Source organism: Dendronephthya gigantea, unplaced genomic scaffold (genome assembly GCF_004324835.1).
Source record: "Dendronephthya gigantea isolate DGI-Jeju-01 unplaced genomic scaffold, DenGig_1.0 000020F, whole genome shotgun sequence".
NCBI classification, from domain to species: domain Eukaryota; kingdom Metazoa; phylum Cnidaria; class Anthozoa; order Malacalcyonacea; family Nephtheidae; genus Dendronephthya; species Dendronephthya gigantea.
Window position 1 is genome coordinate 638346 of NW_021163030.1, and position 26242 is coordinate 664587.

Genomic DNA, 26242 nt, shown 5'->3' on the forward strand with positions numbered 1-26242 from the left:
GCAAATCTCAAAAAAACCACACAACCTTGTATACTTTCAAGTAGACGGCTAGTCGCTCTTACTGTAAGAAACAATCAATTATTTATTTGAAAATTTTAAAGCGCCCACACAAAGATCCCGTATGAAACGGTTCATTGTGAGATTTGATTGGTCGAAATCGCTCGTGATATTGTTCGTAATTGTCATCGTACAGGATTCCTATTGGTTGAGATTGCAAGAACATTACATGTTCATTATGTAATTTATGTTGTTTGTTCATTTCACTTTGCTTTTGACTCGCTTCTATCTTCAGTATAGTTGCTCTTCCTTTTTATTCAACTGTTCTGCTCATGTTCGTGTTCAACGTTAAAAATTATACCTCATGTGTCTATGACTGCTTGATACAGTGATTTATCAAGTGTAAGTTCTGTTTTCTCGGCAAGAAATGGGATCTTTTGGCGTTTTTTCACTTCCCGCCTTACATCAAGCATGTCGTGACGGAGATAGCTCTGCTTTAGGTGTTTTGATAAACACAAGTCTCGCTGATAGACTTGAATTATTTCATCGTATTTGCGAATGTGATACGTACCTGGGTTGGACTCCTGCACATTGGGCGGCATACCATGGAAAAGTAAGCGTTCTCTTTTTGTTGCAGAAAGTGTTAGTTTAGTGTACAATTCTTGTATAAGTCTTCCTGACTTTATGACTTCTTGGAAAAATGCGCTTCTGTACTATAAGATTCCTGGTATAGAAGCATCTTGCTATATGAGGCGTTGTTCGGTTATTAAAATAAAAACTTGTTTAAATATAATAAACAAAATTACAATAATATTACAGGATATTCAACAATCAGTATTATAGGATTTTCCCATTTGTATTTACATAATTTCATAATAACTGTATTAAATGACCTAACACGCGAAGTCATTATTATGTCCTTGCACGCTTCGGTATAAATTTATCAGTATGGACCTTACAAACCAGTCCTTTAAAACGTTTAGGTTGAGTGTTTGCGTCGATTGTTAAGTTGTGGTTTGAATGTGGACCAATGTGAGTGTCGTTATAAAAGATCACCAGCCCACGTTGCTGCGTTTGCTGGTCATCCCCACATGTTATTGTGGTTATTGCAAGCAGGTGCTGATCCAAATAAACAGGTTTGTGTTCAGCATAACTTTATTAATCCTATGCCTATAAGTGAAAAGAACTCTAGTACATAAGCTGTTTTATATAAATCTTATCTAATTGTATATATATTGTATTATTGTAAATGTTTTCATCAATATGGCAGCCACAACATATTCATGCTTTGAAGCACTATACTTTGTTTTCTCTCCCACTAAGGCTGCAGTCTGCAGATAGAAGGCTGATCATCCTTCTTTCACATGCACACATCTATTACAAAAGATTTCTTAATTTTTTGAAATGATTGAATTTTTTTTATTTGAAAATAAATGTGGCTTTTGATAGGGGTTTCTTGTAACAAACAAAGTGTACATTTTAGGATGATAATGGTGATACTGTTGTCCACCATGCTGCTCGTAGTGGTAGCAATGACTGTCTGGCAATATTGCATTCACACAATGCATACATGTGGTATGTCTTCTTACTTTTTATTATATCAAAATTTTACAAGATTATGGTTGCTTTCGCAGGATTATATGCTTAATTTTTAAAAGCTCCTGGTTCTTATTCATTACACATTAAGAAGTTGTAAGTCATCAGGTTTTCCCAATAAAAACACAAGAAAAATGGCAATAGCTTTTCACTGAAGTAAGTGTACTGTAGCCTTTTGGACTGAATTATATTAAAAATTCAATAATATCAATATGATTGGATGCTAAAACATCTTGAAAGGTCTTTAAAAAATCTTCAAATATCAGTTGAAAACCTTGGAAAACTGAACTTGTGTGCATGTTTTCTGAGGAATTAAACACCTTATTTTGAACAAAGATTGAACAAAAATATTCTTTTAAATGCATTGCTGCATTTTCGTGCTATGTTGATCTTTTCAAACTAACACAGGTAGTGAATTGAATAATTAGCCATTTTGTACCATTTATTCAAAAATTAAATTAGAAATGTGTAGTTTCTTGACTGACATGTCTGATAAAAAGTCCTCTTGTAATTTCTAAGAGTTCTTAAAAAATATTTTTGACTGTTAATAGCATTGAAAGGTGATTATCTTACTCAAACACATTTCCTAAAATTGTTCAAACTGAATTATTTCATATTTTTATCATTTTATGTCAGTGCTCTTCATTTCGTGAGGCAATATGCTAGTGCTGTTATCTTATTATACTCGGATCTTAGTATATGATTTTTAAAAAAAATTCTATTTTGAATGAAACTCTTGAGCAGAAATTTTTCTACCAACTATATGCTAGAGAAATATTTACCAAGGTTCATGTACATTCTTCATTTGAAAACTTCACTATTTTTCAGTGTTTTTATTGCTCAACTGGTGATAGTCAGTGGAATTGATGTTTCTCAGCCTATCAAAGTATAGGAGAATAAATAAATCTATCTTATTGTGCAATATTTTTTTTTTTGAAAATAAAAGGAAGAATAATTGATGGTGGTGTGGTTAAATGCACCCTCAAAACAATTTTGGGGTTTTTCATCATCGCGACTAAATCTCAAATCTTCAATTTGTGAAAAAATTGACAATAACAGCATTAGTCTGGCTGCTTATATTAATTGTCCAATATAAACAATGCTTTCTTTGCTTTAAAAGTTAGTTATTTTTTTCAACAGCCTTGAAAAAGAAGTTGGTTCTATAGCCATTTCAAAAAATATGCATATGATCTGAAGATTTGCATTTTGAAACTAAAGTATTGTTCAAAGCATAACAAGTTTGAGTTTGTGATATTTTGATTTTATTAGAATGGTAAGTCTGCATTCTGCAGACTAGTAGCAACCTGCTTGTAGCTGTGATGTAGCTGCGATGTAGTTTTTTTATTCTGCATTAAAGGACATTGGCAACGAAAATTTTTATTGCTAGTCTGTGTTAACCATACCTAAGGAATACTTAATTTCGTATTTTTACTTGCCTATCGCATTTAGTTGTTGAGAAATGTTACAATAAAGTTGAAGCCTATTTATGTTTTGTCCGCCATCTTGAAAATAAACGCGTATGCTAATTTATGCATGATTACATTTCTGACGTCATTGGCTGGGTTAAGGCCAACATATACACATATATACCTAGCATATATACAACACAACACTGTCTTTACGGTAGTTGTTCGCGGTACCTAGCAAATACAATTAACTAATAATACAAAAAGTAAATATGCGGATATGTTTTCAACAATTGTTGCAATAAACTTGTCTATTTGTGCTGCTCCCATACTATTATAGAGCGCGATTATACGGAAAGTCAAGCCAGACGTATAACATATTTGTGGACCGGGTTTCTTTGGCCACTAATTTTGAAAATCACACCATGTCAATAGTATAGAAGCATACAGGTCAAAACAGACCGAACGGCATCGATGCAACGGCATCACGGCGCGAATTTTCAGTTTTTAGAAGCAAATAAATAAAATTCTGGCAGCAAAACGTGGAATCTATAGACATCAAAGCAATGCATTATCGTCGCCTTGCCAAATCGCATCCTGTTTGTGTGAGCCTTACACCGGGCGCGATGCACCAAGGCACCGCGAATTTTTAGTTTTCACTTTTCTGTGGCAGCTAAATTGAATTCCGAACGCAAATTTTGGAAGGTATGTATGCCAGAGCAGTCAAAATTTACTATCATTGAGTAATCTGCAAGAATATCATGAAAGGATAAAATTTATTAGCTTCGTTGCCAAATCGTTTGCGGTCTTGTGTGGGCCTTTAGTGGCGGGAAATGAGTAAATTTAATATCAATTCATCCGGATACACCTTTGATATTTTTTAACGTTCTTCCGCTTTGGCGTGGTCTGATAAAGAAACGATAATTATCTGCACAGGCGTTGAAAGGTAGTAAAACAGCATTTTTTCCAACAATAGCCGTGCAATGCAAGCGTATGCTCATTCTTGCTGGCAATGCGAAGGGGCCAACATGTATTGTCCGGTATACGGTTGTAAAAGTGACTTTAAAAAAAACACGAGCGGTGTACATTTTTTTCGGTTTCCAAGTGGGAAATCAGGACCGCAGCAAAGGAGGAGAAAGGTTTGGGTTGAATTTTGCAAACGCAAAAATTTCAATCCATTAGCCAACAGTAGAATCTGTTCGCTTCATTTTGCCGAAGACGCCTACGAAGCAGGGCATTCGCCGCAATTTCTGGAGCGAATAGAGTGCAAGGAAGCGTTTCGAATACGTTTGAAGAGCGATGCCGTGCCAACACTAAATAAAGCATTGCCCGAAACTACGACAAGCTCCAGCAAAACAAGGACGCATACGGAGAAAAGACGACGAAAAAAGGTAACAATTTTCGCTTCAAAGCGTATGTATATATTTTACACGTGGGCCTTGTAGTGTAAGCAATATATAGGTGGCGTACAAACATTCATAAAAATTTTTATTCTAAACAACCATTACTTTTCAATATCTGAAGGCAATCGATGATCTTATAAATACCGGCGAAGTAGAAAGAAAAGAATCTTCAAGTGAAAACGAATTTGAAGGACTAGAAAGTCAAAGCGTGCCAAGTTTGGAGCCATATGAGGAATTGCCAAATCAGCCTGGGACAAGCAAAACGAGTGAGATGTTCGAGACTGAAATACTGTTCACAAACTCAAAAGAAAAGTATACACAGACGTCAAAAAGGAAAACAGCAACAAGATCAGTTAAAACGCAAACACAAATGACATCAGCTTCAATTTTTTTCAAACACCAAGAGCGACAAGATCGGCCGGGACACAGACAGTAATGATATCAGACATGACTTGCCTACAGGGGTATTCGACAACTTTGCCTTTACACAGTTCGGATGCGCAACCGGTAGACAGTGTTACGGCTATCACAGTAGATTCGACGAGAAATTTAGTAACAGAGGTTGACCTTGAGAGCGTCAAGAGTGGCAGTTCGAGTGAAGAAGCAGTCACATTGCACAGTGACTTGGCAATTCCAACTGACACATCACCAACTGAAAGCGAAGAAAGCAGCGAAGAGGACATGGATTTTGAAAAACGCAAAGTACTAACAGATGGAAAACCCCCCCAAGAACAAATGAAATTTATCGTCTTCGAAGAAGCAATTCTGGATGTTTTCGGTAAATGTATTCAATGTGGTGAAAAATGTGTTTTGACCATAGAAAGTAAAATTGGCTCATCATGCAGAATTGGCATCACGTGTTCCATTCAGTCTGAACATTCCTTTGAGTGGTCAACTGCTCCATCCCTGTCCAAGATGCCAGCATTCCATTTGCTGTTGGCATCTGGCATTCTTGCAACAGGCATGGAATCGTCGAAAGTTCTTCGACTTTTCAATGCGTTAAATATTCCTAACTTGCAGCAACGGGAGTTGTCAAATATATTAAAGAATTATGTAATTCCCGCGGTTTATAAAGTTTGGCAAGAGGAACAGTCTGCAAGGTTGCGTGAAATTGAAGGTCAAAAAATTGTGGTAGCATCTGATATGCGTGTTGACAGTCCAGGTCACAGTGGCCTATTTGGTTCAGGAAGTACGCTTGACGTAGGAAAAAATGTTGTATTGGATACCCAAGTAATCAAGGTAGTCCTAAACTTGCAGTAATTGTACTAAAATAGGGCATTTTCAAATACAGAAATTCTATTGACATTTGACAATTATTGTATTTAACAATTCTTTATATTTGACAGTCTACAGAAGTAAAAAACTCCAATGCAATGGAACTTGAATCACTAAAACGACAGCTGAAATACCTGGAGGATAACAGAATTGAAGTAGAAAAACTAGTAACAGATCGGCACGTTCAAGTATCTACGTATATGGCTAACGAGAAACCAGAGGTGGAACACTCCTATGATGTATGGCATGTGGCAAAAGGTATAATATTATATATTATATATATATATAATATATTTATATATATATATATATATATATATAAATATATATATATATATATATTATATATATATATATATATATATATATATTATATATATATATATATATATATATATATATATATGTATATGATTCACTTTCAAAAGTAATTCATGTGATCCACTTTATGTGATCCCCCAAACCAACAATATTCAGACTATATCTTGCAATTAATTATATACTTTATTATATTATTATATACAGTGTAATTAATTATATACTATAAGTAGTTTTTATTTACAATTATTTTTTTATCATTTGAAGGTGAAAAAAAGAAACTGACTAAAGTTGCGAAGAAGAAAAATTTAAGAAGATTAAGCCTTGGATTGGGGTTAGTAATAAATCAAACAGATTTTAAACATACATAATATTGGATAAAAAATATATTGATTTGTGTAAGTGTACAATTTTAAAATATTATTGCCAATCTCATTCACTCTTTATTTTATACTTTTCAGTCAATTATTAATCATATTTACTGGGTTGCTGACTCGAGTGAAACCGAAGATGAAAGAGTAGAGAAATGGCTCAGCATTCTCAATCACATTGTCAACATTCATCAACATGCTGAGCACAGCATCTTTGTTGAATGTCTTCATGGACCAGTTGAAAGAGATTGGCTTAAAAAAGGTTAGTAAGGCTAAATAAAAAATATAATTAAATCCATGTTGGCAATGTATATTATATAATATTTTATTCATTACAGGCTCAGCAGCTTACAAAAAGTTAGAAGAAATGGTAACTAGGCCTCGACTTATTGCTGCAATCCGCAAGTTATCTAAGTATCACCAAACATCAGGCTTGGAGGCCAAACATGCTTTAGATAACTTGTTTGCTTCAAAGAATACCTATCACTCTTATCATTCCCTGAGTGCAAGGTTAATTTTTTTAAACTTTGTATATTTTACCCAAGTATTGCATAATATTATATGTAGCTGCTCATCATTTTCTTATAATATTTAGATTGTACTGCTCAAACTTGCACTACAATGAGAACAGCAATAGGAAGCAAGCAACAACTGCTGATGGAAAGTTAAGATGGGCAATTTCTTATCCAAAAGCCTTCAAAGGGGAGAAAGCAGTTCCAAAACCTTTAAAGGAAAAGCCAACCTATAGTAAGTATTGACACCATATTTTTAGGTTCACCTAACATACCATTATCCAATCCAATATATAAATTAAGAAACTTTTAACATCTGATTTAACAGAATATATACACTTGATATTAAACAAAGTCATTGAGATGAGAAGCCAGTATCCTTCACTGAAGAAAGCTAGAGTTTATGCAAATGATATGCTACCTGCTGAACCACAATCTCTAGTTGAAAAGTATTTGGCAGAAAGGGAGAGACCATCAAAGGAGCATGTTGTGGCCAGCAGAAAATCAAGGTTTAGCACACCAGCTTTACCTATAAGTGAAGAGAAGAAATAATAAGCCTTGTGCTTGTAAAGGAAAATGTGCTACTAGAAAGTGTGATTGCCGGGCATTGGAAGTGATCTGTGACAGCAAATGTAAATGTAAAGTAGCAAAATGTATAAATCGAGAATGAAACAAATTTTAGACCATGTAAAGTCTGTTCTACACACCAGGTCTGCTTTGGGTGCCACAGCTATATGTTTTACTGCTATATTTGCAAATAAAGCAATTCCAAATGAAATCAAAGTGTTTGTTCACATTATGGAGTTTACATGCTCTATAAATTTATGTGAATATAAATACATGCACAGAATGCACATAGGCAGAGAGGATTATTTCACAGGGGTTAGTTAGTTCCATTTAACTTGAATATAGCAAATTAAAATATTACCTCTTTGATGTTTTGGCATATTTAAAATGCGTATAGAGACCATCCGGCGAAGCAAAGCAGTCTCGTATGCTTGCATATACACAGGCAGGAAACGGTCTGCGCCTCTTTTTCCCCAATATCTGGAAAATCCAGCGTGAGCATCGTTGGTATGAGACTAGACGGTAGAGCTTGTGAATCTTTTCCAAATCCCCATCGTCTAAAGGCCAATTTTCTTCGAGATAGCGACAAACATCTATCTTCAGCACGCCTTTGGACAACATGTTGTCTCGAAAGTCCGGATGTAACGTCAAACACTTTTCGCCCTGTGCTTCTGTTTCATCAAGTAAAACTTCATACTCGCCATACTCAACTGCTTTTTCATGGCAACAAAAACACTCAATAGTTTTCGCTGACAATGCACATCGACCACATTTGCACCAACTTAAAGTTTCCAGACGCCACGCGTTCGCTATTTCGAAATTGTTATCGACTTCATCCTCAGACGAAGACAAAACACTACCTCGTTCCGAATCGCTTTCATCACTCAAATCACTTGTTTCTGCCCCCGTTTCTGGCTCAAATTGGTAAGGCAAGACTTCGTCTACTTGGTTTTCGTGAATTTTTTCCATCACAATACTAAAATTTCTAAAAAGCCAGCCAAGCGCCGTATAAAGATATATTGCTGTTTGTTTTAACCCAGCCAATGACGTCACAACAAGTCATGTGACCCATAGATAATTTTTTACGGATTTCATCAAAGATGGCGGAATAAGTGATAAATTGTTACATGTTTAGCTGCAAATAACTCCTGAGCAAAGGAGTTCTGTAAAAAAATAATTTCATATCCAGTGTTAACTGACCAAACTTTGTCGTAATAGGGAATAAAAATTTTCGTTGCCAATGTCCTTTAAAAGACAAGTTATCCATGCAAAAAGCAACCCTACTGTGTGCATGGTCAAACATAGCATTAGGTATTCTAAGTTGAAAAGTAATGAAAAATATACCTGTTCCCAAAACGAAACATTTCCAAACCAAACTTTCAGTCCTTTTTTTTTGATATTTTTTTCGAATACTTGTCATTGAAGAGATTGAAGACTTTCAAGAAAGATTAAGCAGCCAGTTTTATTTGTTCTCCATTGAAGAATTTTGATTTTTAGTCAAGTGATTATGCAAAACCTCAATCCATTTATCAATACAGAGACCAATGACAGCTCACATAGATTAAATTAAAATTGACAAGACCACTTCTCTAAATATTCCTTTAATTTTCGATTTATGTCCTTATCATTTTGGTGTTTATTGTTTTTTACCATATATTATGAATATAAACTGTTATAATATACAGGATCATTTTGTTTGTGAATTGCGGTGATTAGCTATGTTGGAGCTTTGTTTGGTGTGACTTGCAGACTAACATGAACAACTTGTATTAGAAAATGGGAGTTCATTCAAGGCAATTCGATGGAAAGAAGGTAGTCAGTAATAAGACTCGTATAGAGTCTGTGTTTGCATCATGATTCAGGAACTACCATGTTCTAACTTCATTATATATCAATTCTCTTCTGAATTCTGATGGCATATTTCATGATAACCTTATGCCTATTGTACATGATTTGAGATGTTTATTTATTTTATTCCCCTCTTACTTCTAATACATGTCATACTAAGCTGGATACTGAATCCCGTTTGAACCTTTATAAAACTTGCTTTATGGATTGTTAATGCTAGCTTGGTTTTGATCAAATATCATCTGAAAGCACTTACAATAAAAGTGTAGTTTTACTTCATATTCTTGCCTAAAACTGTTGTTAGGCATTACGAATGTCCCTTATATCCTACTATACCTAAATACATATCATTGTGCTTGGATTACACGCAGAAAAGCTAACCAAAGCAGAGGTGCTTGACGTTTGCGTCTTTGCGAATGCTGGATTCTAGCTTTAATAGAAATGTTATGTTCTTTATTAATTTTATAATTTTACATGGGATATATAATTTTGTACAAAATAACCAAGTAATTATCACGATTACCAATGTATAAATCTTAACACGACTTTTAGTGTTCCGGCCTGTTTCAAAAACCGCGCTTCTAATAAGCGTAATAACAGCTAAAGATACTGAGGAAACTCAACTAATTCTCGATGTTTGTGCATGTTTAATACTTAATAGGATTTAAAAAGATATAAAATAAGATACGGCATTGCATGTGGTATAATATGTATTCTCTCTTGCACTGAAAATGAACGGTCACTGACACTGTTTATTTCCAAGCAAATCGTCGTCACGAAAAATGGCGTGGGGGAGTTTAATTTTCTTTGGCCATCACATGCATTACGCTTAAATTTGCGTGGAAATAGACGGTGTTTGCGTCTGTCACGGTTCATTATCACTGCAAGATTGCAGGACTGTCCAGGTAAGTACATAATCAAATGCCCTACGTCTCAAGTTTTTACTATTACAGATCTTACATATTACGATAGTAATGGTTTTCATATATTAGTTGTTTAAATGTTCGTATATCACTTTCGGAGTTGAACAAGTTTGATTTTTTAGTACATTTTTTCAATTCTGGTTGTACTGATATTATATTTTAGACACGCTACTTTGGCTTAGGTCTTAGGAAGCAAAAATGCGCCAAATTATAGTTTGAACCTTGTTCGGCTTTTCGTCCTTGTGTTTTCAAATGTTCGTCATTTGGTAATACGTATTTTTCAAATGCACCCCAACCTTACCAAAATTAGGCTCCACCCTGAACACGACAAGTGATTTATGAATTTTTTTTATTGGAACTCCGTTACAGGATGCTAAGCTTTGCGATAATATAGCCTTATTCATTGAATCTGGATTCCTTAATGGGATTTTTGCCTTTGGTGTCCTCCCTGGGATTATTGCCCTTGGTGATCCCCCTGGGATTCTTGCCTTTGCTGTCCTTCCTGAGATTCTTGCCCTTGGGGTCCACCCTAGGATTCTTGCCTTTGCTGTCCTCCCTGAGATTCTTGCCCTTGTAGGTCCTCCCCAGGATTCTTGCCCTTGCTGTCCTCCCTGGGATTTTTGCCCTTGGGGTCCACGCTAGGATTCTTGCCTTTGCTGTCCTCCCTGAGATTTTTGCCCTTGGGGGTCCCTGGGATTCTTGCCTTTGGTGTCCTCCCTGGGATTCTTGCCCTTGTAGGTCCTCCCTGGGATTCTTGCCCTTGTAGGTCCTCCCTGGGATTCTTGCCTTCGGTGTCCACCCTGGGACTCTTGCCTTTGATGTTACACCCTGGGATTCTTGCCCTTGGGTTTCTCCCTGGGATTCTTACCTTTGGAGTGAAGTGGACTAAGGATTGGGCGTGGGTGTCCCAGCACTTGTAGAAACAGTAACTCCGTTTATTCATTTTTGACCTAATAGCCTTGTGTTATATACCCGTATTTCGCGCTCAACAGGACTACAAATAGTGTAATAGACCATACCGTTGATTACCGACAATTGGCTCGCTTTATCTGTCTATAAAATCGAAACAAAGTTATTGGGTAAAAAAGTCATCGGTAGACATCGGTAGTGTCAATTGTTTGCAGTTAAGGTTCCGTGCTTAAGAATAGAAACTAGGCTGTTTGGTCAAAGATGAATTAATAAGACCAATAAGTCAATTGAATTAAAAGTCAAACCCGCAGAACCTCAAAAAACCCCAAACTTTTTGCTGGTTGACTCGCATTTAATACGGAGCAACAAAGAGGAAATGTTTAGGCAGAATTGCGGGGGGGGGGGGTGGGTGTTTCTTAATGTGAAAAGTACTATTTACAAAAATTCTCCGAGAGGAAAATAGTTTCTTCCTCAGGTCGAGGTTTGCTGTTTTGACATTCCTAATTAGATTTTTCGGTTATTTATAGGCTTTCTCACCTTTAGCATGTCTTGTGTGCATGACAAGTTACTCTATACTTCTATAATAATTGTGACAAGTAACGTTTGCTTAATAGCCTATCAGCCTCACAATACGTCTTTCGTTATGACGAAAACGAGGCTTCTAGGCAGAGAGCTGTTTGTGATATTATGACCAATAGTAATGATGACATCCCCGAAATGAACTTTCTAAAATATGATAATTCTTACTTTTCCTATAATTCGAAGATTAACAAGTTGAAACCCAAAATTTAGGTTAACGCAAGACACAGATGAGTTCCTAAAATTTCGATTTCATTAGTCTGATGATGATTTTGTAGTAGTAAAAGCGAAATATCATGAACTCATCCTTGTCTTGTGTTAACCTTTACTTTGGGTTTTAAGATGTTAATCTTCGGATTTCGACTTTTGTCTTGTATTTTTTGAAATTGTCGGCTGGGATATAGAATGCTTTTTACTTCTTTTATAATTCGTATAATTTTGCTACCACTGATGTAATTTGCTTCTACTTTGAAGAAGCATGCTTGTGAAACTTACCATGCTTGTGAAGTTTACTTTTTTCTTGCTGTTTCTAGTTTGATGAATAAAGATGGACAAACGCCACTAGATGTTGCTTCCTTGTGTGGTTTTGAACACAGCGTACAGTATCTCTCTCAATTCCAAACAACAAACTTTTATCCAGGTAACATTACAATTTATCTTGATTTTTTATTTCTAATTACTGCCATTCTACAATTATCTAAAACTCACTTGTTTATTATAAAATATAACGAATGTTAGGCCAAGGCTGCCTTTTCATCACCAGAGTGCATTTCTAGTTAGTACTCAAATCATATTTTACTTCAGGTGGACAAAATCTGAAGAAGTCATGACGAGGACGTTTTAATAGAGAAGTGAAAAGATTGTGTAATGGTATAGTTTTCATTGTATAAAAGTTCATACAGAAAATAAAAAACAAATATTAAGTTTTAAAAAGCGGGCCCGCCAGGCCGCCTCCTATCAACACGCGAAGTTTGGGACATACAATTATAAGTGACAAGGGACTAGCTAAGTTGGAGGGAGTATAAATCACGCCCTAAATAGTTCATGTGTGTACAAGGGGTCTTTTGTTATGTTAAATCGTTTGTCTTTTGTTATGTTATATCTTCTAAATTGTGCTCGCATTGCAGGTTCTTCACGGAGCCAACGGCATTGATTATGCAACAGGGTTGTTAATAAATGGGTTCCCAACACCAAAGGATAAACCCGCAATACAGGTGGATTCACAAATGAACGGCAATATGGATCATGACATGGAAGTCTTATGTGAGGATGTAAAACCCATGTCGGTGGTTCGGGTCGAAAAAATTGCAACTAAACTGTCCGTACCGCAAAGATGTATGGGAAGTCATTTGATGTAAAGAGATAAAGAGATGCGATCGATTAGAAAATTTAATTTTCAACATTTCATGCTTTTAGAATAAAATAGGGATGTTAAAAATACACCTGTATTGCTGTAGTAATAGGCGTGAATGCAACTGTAGATTTTTCTGTGTTTGTAAAATATATTTTGTTGCTAAAAGGGAGTACATTAAATAATTTATATCGCTTAAATTTAACAATGCAGTTTTAAAGTAATACAAATGAATTTTAATAGTTGCAAGAGCCACTGGTAATACTATGGATTTTTAGCCTCGTTTTCTTCTTTGGCAACAAGCAAAGTACACACATAAGTTTGTATTCCAACTGTTCATTTCTTTTGTGCACAGAGGAACAACCAATGACTTGACATATAAAACCAAACTTAACCCACACAATTACTCAACTACAGACAACTTTTATGCAACTGTAGACTACCTTTCACAACATATTAACAACAACATTGATTTTTCAAATTTCTCACATTTATTTTTTAAATCTTAATTGTTTTATTATTTGTCACTCTTAGATTCACTCATTTCAGGGCTGTTAGAAAATGTTATTGTTGATAGACATTTATAAAAACCATCATCTTCCTTATCCCCATGCATGCAACACAAATAAACATTTCTTACAATTTCATTGCCAAAGTATGAATCAACTGAGGATGCATAAACTTTTTCTTCCACTTTCCTTATTCCACTTTTTCCAAGTGAACTCATTCCTGATAATTTCATCAATGTCAAATGTGGGTTATATTCCCTCTTATTACTAAGACAAATCCCATTTTTCTGAAATGTTTCAGTAATCACACTATTAATGGTCTTCAAGCATTCAATTTGTTCCTTCTCTTGAATCTTTGCAAAAACTACTTGATTATTGAAGTTTCCAACCCCACAAAATGTTAATCTAAAATTAACATCTGCAAGAGCTTCATTTATTTTTTCCTTGCACATTTCTAAAGAATCTTTTGCAATTTCTATCAAAGGATCATCTAAATGCATCACAGCCATTGTTATGTGTAGTGAGATTAAAGGAATTAATGCTGGTTTCAACTTTTCATTTTCTTTTAAAACTGTTTCTTGAAATTCTTTAGCGGCAAGATGAATCTTAGAATCTAATACACGGATGGCAACAAAATGATTTGGTCTTCTCTTTTTATTCTTTACTACCTTATTCCAGTCCTCATCTTCTGATTCATTTTTATGGCCGCTTCCTATGGAAGCCGCCATGATGTTGTCACCTCTTGGCTGGCTATATATATATCTATTGAGGAAGTTTGTTACACCACGCGTGTCATGAGGTACCACGCGTCGCGCGCGCTTATCTCGTGTGATTTCGATTTAACCACGCCGGCCACATGTTGGGGGCTGCCATTAGCGAAGAACTGCGAAGAGAAAAGTGCATAGACTTCGCTATTTGTGTTCTTCTACAGACTACCATTATACTCACAGAAAGCTTTCAATTGCTTTCTCGAGCATTTCATTGTGCCTGGGCTGACTCGTTTGTGGTCGGACACAAATACGTGTAGGAACACGTACTGCTTAACTAGACTCAAGCACTGCGTGCTTGTGTATCAATCAGACTCAGGCGATTCCATAGTGTCGCCTGACGCAGGCGGACACAAAAATTCATATGAGCGATCTCGGAAAACTTACTAAATTAAATGCAGTCAAGCGTGTGATAGCATTGATCCGGTAGCGCCCCAGCTCAAAACTGTCAAAACTAACTGCTAAGCTAGCCACTCCGATCCACTCTTCCCCTCCAGTTAGCGGCCATATGCACACTGTGTGCCTATTTTTATCATAATCCATCTTCCTCCTTTTTCTCCTGGTTTGCTTCCTGCTCTTGTCATTAACATGTTTTTCACTAAACAACCATTCTAAACCATATGAGCCATCTTCTTTTATTTGTTTCACAATCTTTTTGCCTCTTCTTTGTCTTTTATGATCATTCTTCTTTTGTGAAAATAAAGTTTTGAGACCAAAAGAGCTATCGCTGTCAGATTTATTAACCTTCGATGAGCACTGGTGAGAATTGTCACTATTTCTTTGCTCCTGACTTCTTATACCCTTCTGTTTATTACAAATTTTCTTTGCTTTATTTTTCACTTTTTCACCAACTTCATCTCTGTTCAAACCAAAATCTGTACATTGATTATCAACAGTGGTACATTTTTTCTGATTTATATTGTGTTGCCCTAATTCATTCTCACCAAGGTTGCATGAATGAGCCTCAGAATGACCAAGGTTCTGTATCAGGTTGATGTTTTTTTCTGTGTTTGATACATTCTTTACATTCATACCGAAACCCCCAAGTTTGTGAATGTAAAATCTGCAAAATCTATCAAAATATCTGGTCACAGTGGAACAAATACTGCCAGATCGTGAGCCTCGTGATACAACTAACTTGATAGCAATGAACTTTGGTTGAAATAATTTTTTTACAATGAAATGAAATGGTATCCTAATCATGACTCCCCCCCCTGGAAAGAATAATCATGGCGGATTTAAACGCTGACGTTGAATGTAAAACAAGTTTTAAAATCGATTATAATGTACGAAAGGTCGGTATCTCGTTAAAATAGATACTTTTAACTATAACTAAATTATGTCTTATATGTTTAATATTTTGTTGTTTTCTCAGCGTCTTTACGCAGAAACTGCTCAAAGCAGTGAAGAATTCTATGGTATTCTGATTGGTGATAATACAGATGGATCTTGTGATATTGTAGGCTGCATTAGATGTACATATGATAAAAATACTGAGAAAAGTTTTAGTAATAGACTTCCTCACTGGATTCATGAAGTTGCTGAAATTTGTACATTGATACCTACAGGTAATAATAATCTTTGATGATCTTGTGGAAGTTCATGATTTCTGATGGGGTCACCTCGAATTCGATACACCGTTATTGTACTAATTGGAGTGAGTTAGTTGTTTAACCATTAATATGTGTTGACTTAGTTCCAGTTCCAGACTGACTGATCTTTAAAGTTTAAATACTGGTTCCAGTGCACCTGGGGTGTAATTGAGAGAGGAACTAATTGGAAAATATAATTGGTTTTTTTTACATATTTCATAAACAGGTTTAAAGATCTGTGGTGTGTGCTTTGTGTCCCAAAGTAAACCAATTCTTGATTCATCTTCAATTAGTGAAATATTTTCAGGGGCAGATATGAAGGTATTTTATCTCAAATGCATGGAGTTTAATTAAACTTTGACTATGTGATTCTATCTATGCACCACAATACAAGTTTTCATAACAATATTATGATAATGATGTGCTTTTATAGTCTGATCTGATTGACAACACACAGATATTATGGGTTTTGGATCCAGTCTCAAAAGAGGAGGAAGATGACAGTGTATTTGTTTACAATCTGCTATCCAAGTCCGTTGAAGAATCAAAAGTGTATTTTAATAATATAAATGATGAGTTTATTTCCAAACACATGACACTAAGATTGCATCATAAGTTTGATATTTTAGTGGAAAAATCAAGTGATGTAGGTAAGTCAATTAAGAAAATATTTTAGATTAAAATAACATAGACATTGTGAAACAATATTTTTTGTGATTTATGAATACATTAATTAAATAAAAAGCTGACAATTTTATTGCCTTTTAGATATTTCTTCTGGTTTATGCAAGAAAATCACTCAATTCTGTAATAAATTACATGATGCTATATTCTACCTTCCTGAGTGCAGATTATTAATTGGTGGAGAAATGACACAAAGTTCAGGCAAGAAATGTCAAGACATTCTTGATGACATCATCATGAATGAAGAAGCCTCTAAGGCCAAATATAATCAACGTCTAAAAACACAACTAAAGGTAATATGCAATTTTAACAGGTCCAGTGCTGTATATATATGATGTGGTAGAGAGGAGATACCAGTAATGTTTTTTATACATTTAGGATGTTCTGAACGTCCGACTAGTAAAATCATTATCAAAAGATGATACTCTAAAATGTCATAATCATGCTCCAGTTATGTTATATCAGAAACGTAAGTCCCTATATCATATTTTAATCATGGTCCTAATATATCCCCTTTATAGCCAAGTTACAGACAACAAACATTATTATCTTGTCAAGTCACCCAATATTGATTTTGCATTAAATTAGGCAAACATATTTGCAAAAGCGAATAGAGATTTTTGCCCTTGGGGGTCCCTGGGATTCTTGCCTTTGGTGTCCTCCCTGGGATTCTTGCCCTTGTAGGTCCTCCCTGGGATTCTTGCCCTTGTAGGTCCTCCCTGGGATTCTTGCCTTCGGTGTCCACCCTGGGACTCTTGCCTTTGATGTTACACCCTGGGATTCTTGCCCTTGGGTTTCTCCCTGGGATTCTTACCTTTGGAGTGAAGTGGACTAAGGATTGGGCGTGGGTGTCCCAGGACTTGTAGAAACAGTAACTCCGTTTATTCATTTTTGACCTAATAGCCTTGTGTTTGTGTTATATACCCGTATTTCGCGCTCAACAGGACTACAAATAGTGTAATAGACCATACCGTTGATTACCGACAATTGGCTCGCTTTATCTGTCTATAAAATCGAAACAAAGTTATTGGGTAAAAAAGTCATCGGTAGACATCGGTAGAGTCATTGTTTGCAGTTAAGGTTCCGTGCTTAAGAATAGAAACTAGGCTGTTTGGTCAAAGATGAATTAATAAGACCAATAAGTCAATTGAATTAAAAGTCAAACCCGCAGAACCTCAAAAAACCCCAAACTTTTTGCTGGTTGACTCGCATTTAATACGGAGCAACAAAGAGGGAAATGTTTAGGACATTGCGGGGGGGGGTGTTTCTTAATGTGAAAAGTACTATTTACAAAAATTCTCCGAGAGGAAAATAGTTTCTTCCTCAGGTCGAGGTTTGCTGTTTTGACATTTGACATTCCTAATTAGATTTTTCGGTTATTTATAGGCTTTCTCACCTTTAGCATGTCTTGTGTGCATGACAAGTTACTCTATACTTCTATAATAATTGTGACAAGTAACGTTTGCTTAATAGCCTATCAGCCTCACAATACGTCTTTCGTTATGACGAAAACGAGGCTTCTAGGCAGAGAGCTGTTTGTGATATTATGACCAATAGTAATGATGACATCCCCGAAATGAACTTTCTAAAATATGATAATTCTTACTTTCCTATAATTCGAAGATTAACAAGTTGAAACCCAAAATTTAGGTTAACGCATTAACGCAAGACACAGATGAGTTCCTAATATTTCGATTTTATTAGTCTGATGATGATTTTGTAGTAAAAGCGAAATATCATGAACTCATCCTTGTCTTGTGTTAACCTTTACTTTGGGTTTTAAGATGTTAATCTTCGGATTTTGACTTTTGTCTTGTATTTTTTGAAATTGTCGGCTGGGATATAGAATGCTTTTTACTTCTTTTATAATTCGTATAATTTTGCTACCACTGATGTAATTTGCTTCTACTTTGAAGAAGCATGCTTGTGAAACTTACCATGCTTGTGAAGTTTACTTTTTTCTTGCTGTTTCTAGTTTGATGAATAAAGATGGACAAACGCCACTAGATGTTGCTTCCTTTGGTTGGTTTTGAACACAGCGTACAGTATCTCTCTCAATTCCAAACAACAAACTTTTATCCAGGTAACATTACAGTTTATCTTGATTTTTTATTTCTAATTACTGCCATTCTACAATTATCTAAAACTCAGCTTGTTTATTATAAAATATAACGAATGTTAGGCCAAGGCTGCCTTTTCATCACCAGAGTGCATTTCTAGTTAGTACTCAAATCATATTTTACTTCAGGTGGACAAAATCTGAAAAGAAGTCATGACGAGGACGATTTTAATAGAGAAGTGAAAAGATTGTGCAGTGGTATAGTTTTCATTGTATAAAAAGTTTCATACAGAAAATAAAAAACAAATATTAAAGTTTTAAAAAGCGGGCCCGCCAGGCCGCCTCCTATCAACACGCGAAGTTTGGGACATACAATTTATAAAGTGACAAGGGACTAGCTAAGTTGGAGGGAGTATAAATCACGCCCTAAATAGTTCATGTGTGTACAAGGGGTCTTTTGTTATGTTAAATCGTTTCTCTTTTGTTATGTTATATCTTCTAAATTGTGCTCGCATTGCAGGTTCTTCACGGAAGCCCAACGGCATTGATTATGAAACAGGGTTGTTAATAAATGGGTTCCCAACACCAAAGGATAAACCCGCAATACAGGTGGATTCACAAATGAACGGCAATATGGATCATGACATGGAAGTCTTATGTGAGGATGTAAAACCCATGTCGGTGGTTCGGGTCGAAAAAATTGCAACTAAACTGTCCGTACGCAAAGATGTATGGGAAGTCATTTGATGTAAAGAGATAAAGAGATGCGATCGATTAGAAAATTTAATTTTCAACATTTCATGCTTTTAGAATAAAATAGGGATGTTAAAAATACACCTGTATTGCTGTAGTAATAGGCGTGAATGCAACTGTAGATTTTTCTGTGTTTGTAAAATATATTTTGTTGCTAAAAGGGAGTACATTAAATAATTTATATCGCTTAAATTTAACAATGCAGTTTTAAAGTAATACAAATGAATTTTAATAGTTGCAAGAGCCACTGGTAATACTATGGATTTTTAGCCTCGTTTTCTTCTTTGGCAACAAGCAAAGTACACACATAAGTTTGTATTCCAACTGTTCATTTCTTTTGTGCACAGAGGAACAACCAATGACTTGACATATAAAACCAAACTTAACCCACACAATTACTCAACTACAGACAACTTTTATGCAACTGTAGACTACCTTTCACAACATATTAACAACAACATTGATTTTTCAAATTTCTCACATTTATTTTTTAAATCTTAATTGTTTTATTATTTGTCACTCTTAGATTCACTCATTTCAGGGCTGTTAGAAAATGTTATTGTTGATAGACATTTATAAAAACCATCATCTTCCTTATCCCCATGCATGCAACACAAATAAACATTTCTTACAATTTCATTGCCAAAGTATGAATCAACTGAGGATGCATAAACTTTTTCTTCCACTTTCCTTATTCCACTTTTTCCAAGTGAACTCATTCCTGATAATTTCATCAATGTCAAATGTGGGTTATATTCCCTCTTATTACTAAGACAAATCCCATTTTTCTGAAATGTTTCAGTAATCACACTATTAATGGTCTTCAAGCATTCAATTTGTTCCTTCTCTTGAATCTTTGCAAAAACTACTTGATTATTGAAGTTTCCAACCCCACAAAATGTTAATCTAAAATTAACATCTGCAAGAGCTTCATTTATTTTTTCCTTGCACATTTCTAAAGAATCTTTTGCAATTTCTATCAAAGGATCATCTAAATGCATCACAGCCATTGTTATGTGTAGTGAGATTAAAGGAATTAATGCTGGTTTCAACTTTTCATTTTCTTTTAAAACTGTTTCTTGAAATTCTTTAGCGGCAAGATGAATCTTAGAATCTAATACACGGATGGCAACAAAATGATTTGGTCTTCTCTTTTTATTCTTTACTACCTTATTCCAGTCCTCATCTTCTGATTCATTTTTATGGCCGCTTCCTATGGAAGCCGCCATGATGTTGTCACCTCTTGGCTGGCTATATATATATCTATTGAGGAAGTTTGTTACACCACGCGTGTCATGAGGTACCACGCGTCGCGCGCGCTTATCTCGTGTGATTTCGATTTAACCACGCCGGCCACATGTTGGGGGCTGCCATTAGCGAAGAACTGCGAAGAGAAAAGTGCATAGACTTCGCTATTTGTGTTCTTCTACAGACTACCATTATACTCACAGAAAGCTTTCAATTGCTTTCTCGAGCATTTCATTGTGCCTGGGCTGACTCGTTTGTGGTCGGACACAAATACGTGTAGGAACACGTACTGCTTAACTAGACTCAAGCACTGCGTGCTTGTGTATCAATCAGACTCAGGCGATTCCATAGTGTCGCCTGACGCAGGCGGACACAAAAATTCATATGAGCGATCTCGGAAAACTTACTAAATTAAATGCAGTCAAGCGTGTGATAGCATTGATCCGGTAGCGCCCCAGCTCAAAACTGTCAAAACTAACTGCTAAGCTAGCCACTCCGATCCACTCTTCCCCTCCAGTTAGCGGCCATATGCACACTGTGTGCCTATTTTTATCATAATCCATCTTCCTCCTTTTTCTCCTGGTTTGCTTCCTGCTCTTGTCATTAACATGTTTTTCACTAAACAACCATTCTAAACCATATGAGCCATCTTCTTTTATTTGTTTCACAATCTTTTTGCCTCTTCTTTGTCTTTTATGATCATTCTTCTTTTGTGAAAATAAAGTTTTGAGACCAAAAGAGCTATCGCTGTCAGATTTATTAACCTTCGATGAGCACTGGTGAGAATTGTCACTATTTCTTTGCTCCTGACTTCTTATACCCTTCTGTTTATTACAAATTTTCTTTGCTTTATTTTTCACTTTTTCACCAACTTCATCTCTGTTCAAACCAAAATCTGTACATTGATTATCAACAGTGGTACATTTTTTCTGATTTATATTGTGTTGCCCTAATTCATTCTCACCAAGGTTGCATGAATGAGCCTCAGAATGACCAAGGTTCTGTATCAGGTTGATGTTTTTTTCTGTGTTTGATACATTCTTTACATTCATACCGAAACCCCCAAGTTTGTGAATGTAAAATCTGCAAAATCTATCAAAATATCTGGTCACAGTGGAACAAATACTGCCAGATCGTGAGCCTCGTGATACAACTAACTTGATAGCAATGAACTTTGGTTGAAATAATTTTTTTACAATGAAATGAAATGGTATCCTAATCATGACTCCCCCCCCTGGAAAGAATAATCATGGCGGATTTAAACGCTGACGTTGAATGTAAAACAAGTTTTAAAATCGATTATAATGTACGAAAGGTCGGTATCTCGTTAAAATAGATACTTTTAACTATAACTAAATTATGTCTTATATGTTTAATATTTTGTTGTTTTCTCAGCGTCTTTACGCAGAAACTGCTCAAAGCAGTGAAGAATTCTATGGTATTCTGATTGGTGATAATACAGATGGATCTTGTGATATTGTAGGCTGCATTAGATGTACATATGATAAAAATACTGAGAAAAGTTTTAGTAATAGACTTCCTCACTGGATTCATGAAGTTGCTGAAATTTGTACATTGATACCTACAGGTAATAATAATCTTTGATGATCTTGTGGAAGTTCATGATTTCTGATGGGGTCACCTCGAATTCGATACACCGTTATTGTACTAATTGGAGTGAGTTAGTTGTTTAACCATTAATATGTGTTGACTTAGTTCCAGTTCCAGACTGACTGATCTTTAAAGTTTAAATACTGGTTCCAGTGCACCTGGGGTGTAATTGAGAGAGGAACTAATTGGAAAATATAATTGGTTTTTTTTACATATTTCATAAACAGGTTTAAAGATCTGTGGTGTGTGCTTTGTGTCCCAAAGTAAACCAATTCTTGATTCATCTTCAATTAGTGAAATATTTTCAGGGGCAGATATGAAGGTATTTTATCTCAAATGCATGGAGTTTAATTAAACTTTGACTATGTGATTCTATCTATGCACCACAATACAAGTTTTCATAACAATATTATGATAATGATGTGCTTTTATAGTCTGATCTGATTGACAACACACAGATATTATGGGTTTTGGATCCAGTCTCAAAAGAGGAGGAAGATGACAGTGTATTTGTTTACAATCTGCTATCCAAGTCCGTTGAAGAATCAAAAGTGTATTTTAATAATATAAATGATGAGTTTATTTCCAAACACATGACACTAAGATTGCATCATAAGTTTGATATTTTAGTGGAAAAATCAAGTGATGTAGGTAAGTCAATTAAGAAAATATTTTAGATTAAAATAACATAGACATTGTGAAACAATATTTTTTGTGATTTATGAATACATTAATTAAATAAAAAGCTGACAATTTTATTGCCTTTTAGATATTTCTTCTGGTTTATGCAAGAAAATCACTCAATTCTGTAATAAATTACATGATGCTATATTCTACCTTCCTGAGTGCAGATTATTAATTGGTGGAGAAATGACACAAAGTTCAGGCAAGAAATGTCAAGACATTCTTGATGACATCATCATGAATGAAGAAGCCTCTAAGGCCAAATATAATCAACGTCTAAAAACACAACTAAAGGTAATATGCAATTTTAACAGGTCCAGTGCTGTATATATATGATGTGGTAGAGAGGAGATACCAGTAATGTTTTTTATACATTTAGGATGTTCTGAACGTCCGACTAGTAAAATCATTATCAAAAGATGATACTCTAAAATGTCATAATCATGCTCCAGTTATGTTATATCAGAAACGTAAGTCCCTATATCATATTTTAATCATGGTCCTAATATATCCCCTTTATAGCCAAGTTACAGACAACAAACATTATTATCTTGTCAAGTCACCCAATATTGATTTTGCATTAAATTAGGCAAACATATTTGCAAAAGCGAATAGAGATTTTTGCCCTTGGGGGTCCCTGGGATTCTTGCCTTTGGTGTCCTCCCTGGGATTCTTGCCCTTGTAGGTCCTCCCTGGGATTCTTGCCCTTGTAGGTCCTCCCTGGGATTCTTGCCTTCGGTGTCCACCCTGGGACTCTTGCCTTTGATGTTACACCCTGGGATTCTTGCCCTTGGGTTTCTCCCTGGGATTCTTACCTTTGGAGTGAAGTGGACTAAGGATTGGGCGTGGGTGTCCCAGGACTTGTAGAAACAGTAACTCCGTTTATTCATTTTTGACCTAATAGCCTTGTGTTTGTGTTATATACCCGTATTTCGCGCTCAACAGGACTACAAATAGTGTAATAGACCATACCGTTGATTACCGACAATTGGCTCGCTTTATCTGTCTATAAAATCGAAACAAAGTTATTGGGTAAAAAAGTCATCGGTAGACATCGGTAGAGTCAATTGTTTGCAGTTAAGGTTCCGTGCTTAAGAATAGAAACTAGGCTGTTTGGTCAAAGATGAATTAATAAGACCAATAAGTCAATTGAATTAAAAGTCAAACCCGCAGAACCTCAAAAAACCCCAAACTTTTTGCTGGTTGACTCGCATTTAATACGGAGCAACAAAGAGGGAAATGTTTAGGACATTGCGGGGGGGGGTTTCTTAATGTGAAAAGTACTATTTACAAAAATTCTCCGAGAGGAAAATAGTTTCTTCCTCAGGTCGAGGTTTGCTGTTTTGACATTTGACATTCCTAATTAGATTTTTCGGTTATTTATAGGCTTTCTCACCTTTAGCATGTCTTGTGTGCATGACAAGTTACTCTATACTTCTATAATAATTGTGACAAGTAACGTTTGCTTAATAGCCTATCAGCCTCACAATACGTCTTTCGTTATGACGAAAACGAGGCTTCTAGGCAGAGAGCTGTTTGTGATATTATGACCAATAGTAATGATGACATCCCCGAAATGAACTTTCTAAAATATGATAATTCTTACTTTCCTATAATTCGAAGATTAACAAGTTGAAACCCAAAATTTAGGTTAACGCATTAACGCAAGACACAGATGAGTTCCTAATATTTCGATTTTATTAGTCTGATGATGATTTTGTAGTAAAAGCGAAATATCATGAACTCATCCTTGTCTTGTGTTAACCTTTACTTTGGGTTTTAAGATGTTAATCTTCGGATTTTGACTTTTGTCTTGTATTTTTTGAAATTGTCGGCTGGGATATAGAATGCTTTTTACTTCTTTTATAATTCGTATAATTTTGCTACCACTGATGTAATTTGCTTCTACTTTGAAGAAGCATGCTTGTGAAACTTACCATGCTTGTGAAGTTTACTTTTTTCTTGCTGTTTCTAGTTTGATGAATAAAGATGGACAAACGCCACTAGATGTTGCTTCCTTGTGTGGTTTTGAACACAGCGTACAGTATCTCTCTCAATTCCAAACAACAAACTTTTATCCAGGTAACATTACAGTTTATCTTGATTTTTTATTTCTAATTACTGCCATTCTACAATTATCTAAAACTCAGCTTGTTTATTATAAAATATAACGAATGTTAGGCCAAGGCTGCCTTTTCATCACCAGAGTGCATTTCTAGTTAGTACTCAAATCATATTTTACTTCAGGTGGACAAAATCTGAAAAGAAGTCATGACGAGGACGATTTTAATAGAGAAGTGAAAAGATTGTGCAGTGGTATAGTTTTCATTGTATAAAAAGTTTCATACAGAAAATAAAAAACAAATATTAAAGTTTTAAAAAGCGGGCCCGCCAGGCCGCCTCCTATCAACACGCGAAGTTTGGGACATACAATTTATAAAGTGACAAGGGACTAGCTAAGTTGGAGGGAGTATAAATCACGCCCTAAATAGTTCATGTGTGTACAAGGGGTCTTTTGTTATGTTAAATCGTTTCTCTTTTGTTATGTTATATCTTCTAAATTGTGCTCGCATTGCAGGTTCTTCACGGAAGCCCAACGGCATTGATTATGAAACAGGGTTGTTAATAAATGGGTTCCCAACACCAAAGGATAAACCCGCAATACAGGTGGATTCACAAATGAACGGCAATATGGATCATGACATGGAAGTCTTATGTGAGGATGTAAAACCCATGTCGGTGGTTCGGGTCGAAAAAATTGCAACTAAACTGTCCGTACCGCAAAGATGTATGGGAAGTCATTTGATGTAAAGAGATAAAGAGATGCGATCGATTAGAAAATTTAATTTTCAACATTTCATGCTTTTAGAATAAAATAGGGATGTTAAAAATACACCTGTATTGCTGTAGTAATAGGCGTGAATGCAACTGTAGATTTTTCTGTGTTTGTAAAAATATTTTGTTGCTAAAAGGGAGTACATTAAATAATTTATATCGCTTAAATTTAACAATGCAGTTTTAAAGTAATACAAATGAATTTTAATAGTTGCAAGAGCCACTGGTAATACTATGGATTTTTAGCCTCGTTTTCTTCTTTGGCAACAAGCAAAGTACACACATAAGTTTGTATTCCAACTGTTCATTTCTTTTGTGCACAGAGGAACAACCAATGACTTGACATATAAAACCAAACTTAACCCACACAATTACTCAACTACAGACAACTTTTATGCAATGTAGACTACCTTTCACAACATATTAACAACAACATTGATTTTTC

General features: G+C 35.4%; 8 protein-coding genes across 10 annotated transcripts; 5 read left to right on the forward strand and 3 right to left on the reverse strand.

The window, feature by feature from the left end:
• The first annotated feature begins 256 nt into the window (after nt 1–256).
• Nucleotides 257–19413, forward strand: LOC114521521 (ankyrin repeat domain-containing protein 10-like). The gene is made up of 6 exons (XM_028541989.1): nt 257–610; nt 981–1133; nt 1481–1572; nt 12238–12344; nt 18856–18924; nt 19187–19413. The coding sequence occupies exons 1-6, from the start codon at nt 425–427 to the stop codon at nt 19411–19413; spliced, it is 834 nt and encodes a 277-aa protein (XP_028397790.1). The 5' UTR covers nt 257–424.
• Nucleotides 2961–4842, forward strand: LOC114521284. The gene is made up of 2 exons (XM_028541659.1): nt 2961–4390; nt 4524–4842. The coding sequence occupies exons 1-2, from the start codon at nt 3983–3985 to the stop codon at nt 4836–4838; spliced, it is 723 nt and encodes a 240-aa protein (XP_028397460.1). The 5' UTR covers nt 2961–3982; the 3' UTR covers nt 4839–4842.
• LOC114521281 lies at nt 4842–6546 on the forward strand. The gene is made up of 4 exons (XM_028541654.1): nt 4842–5641; nt 5749–5935; nt 6263–6329; nt 6457–6546. Exons 1-4 carry the CDS (start codon nt 4850–4852, stop codon nt 6515–6517), a joined length of 1107 nt encoding a protein of 368 aa, XP_028397455.1. The 5' UTR covers nt 4842–4849; the 3' UTR covers nt 6518–6546.
• LOC114521288 lies at nt 6535–8660 on the reverse strand. Its single transcript, XM_028541662.1, has 2 exons — nt 7807–8660; nt 6535–7407 (listed from the first exon to the last, which is right to left on the reverse strand). The coding sequence occupies exons 1-2, from the start codon at nt 8412–8414 to the stop codon at nt 7404–7406; spliced, it is 612 nt and encodes a 203-aa protein (XP_028397463.1). The 5' UTR covers nt 8415–8660; the 3' UTR covers nt 6535–7403.
• On the reverse strand, nt 13197–14687 carry LOC114521287 (A-kinase anchor protein 7-like). Its single transcript, XM_028541661.1, has one exon. It carries the CDS (start codon nt 14290–14292, stop codon nt 13573–13575), a length of 720 nt encoding a protein of 239 aa, XP_028397462.1. The 5' UTR covers nt 14293–14687; the 3' UTR covers nt 13197–13572.
• Nucleotides 15384–18627, forward strand: LOC114521282. Of its 3 annotated transcripts, XM_028541656.1 has the most exons (7): nt 15384–15626; nt 15707–15899; nt 16150–16244; nt 16357–16573; nt 16692–16900; nt 16986–17076; nt 18583–18627. In XM_028541656.1, the coding sequence occupies exons 1-7, from the start codon at nt 15561–15563 to the stop codon at nt 18585–18587; spliced, it is 876 nt and encodes a 291-aa protein (XP_028397457.1). In that variant the 5' UTR covers nt 15384–15560; the 3' UTR covers nt 18588–18627. The 3 variants fall into 3 exon arrangements, with proteins under 3 accessions (XP_028397457.1, XP_028397456.1, XP_028397458.1); XM_028541655.1 differs by lacking the exon at nt 18583–18627 and having other exon boundaries at nt 16986–17216; XM_028541657.1 differs by lacking the exons at nt 15384–15626; nt 15707–15899; nt 18583–18627 and adding an exon at nt 15902–15988 and having other exon boundaries at nt 16986–17216.
• A 139-nt stretch (nt 19414–19552) lies between the features above and the next one.
• LOC114521285 (A-kinase anchor protein 7-like) lies at nt 19553–21851 on the reverse strand. Its single transcript, XM_028541660.1, has one exon. The coding sequence runs from the start codon at nt 20646–20648 to the stop codon at nt 19929–19931; it is 720 nt and encodes a 239-aa protein (XP_028397461.1). The 5' UTR covers nt 20649–21851; the 3' UTR covers nt 19553–19928.
• A 49-nt stretch (nt 21852–21900) lies between these two features.
• LOC114521283 lies at nt 21901–25903 on the forward strand. Its single transcript, XM_028541658.1, has 9 exons — nt 21901–21982; nt 22063–22255; nt 22506–22600; nt 22713–22929; nt 23048–23256; nt 23342–23432; nt 24938–25044; nt 25210–25278; nt 25541–25903. The coding sequence occupies exons 1-7, from the start codon at nt 21917–21919 to the stop codon at nt 24940–24942; spliced, it is 876 nt and encodes a 291-aa protein (XP_028397459.1). The 5' UTR covers nt 21901–21916; the 3' UTR covers nt 24943–25044; nt 25210–25278; nt 25541–25903.
• The last annotated feature ends 339 nt before the right edge of the window (nt 25904–26242 follow it).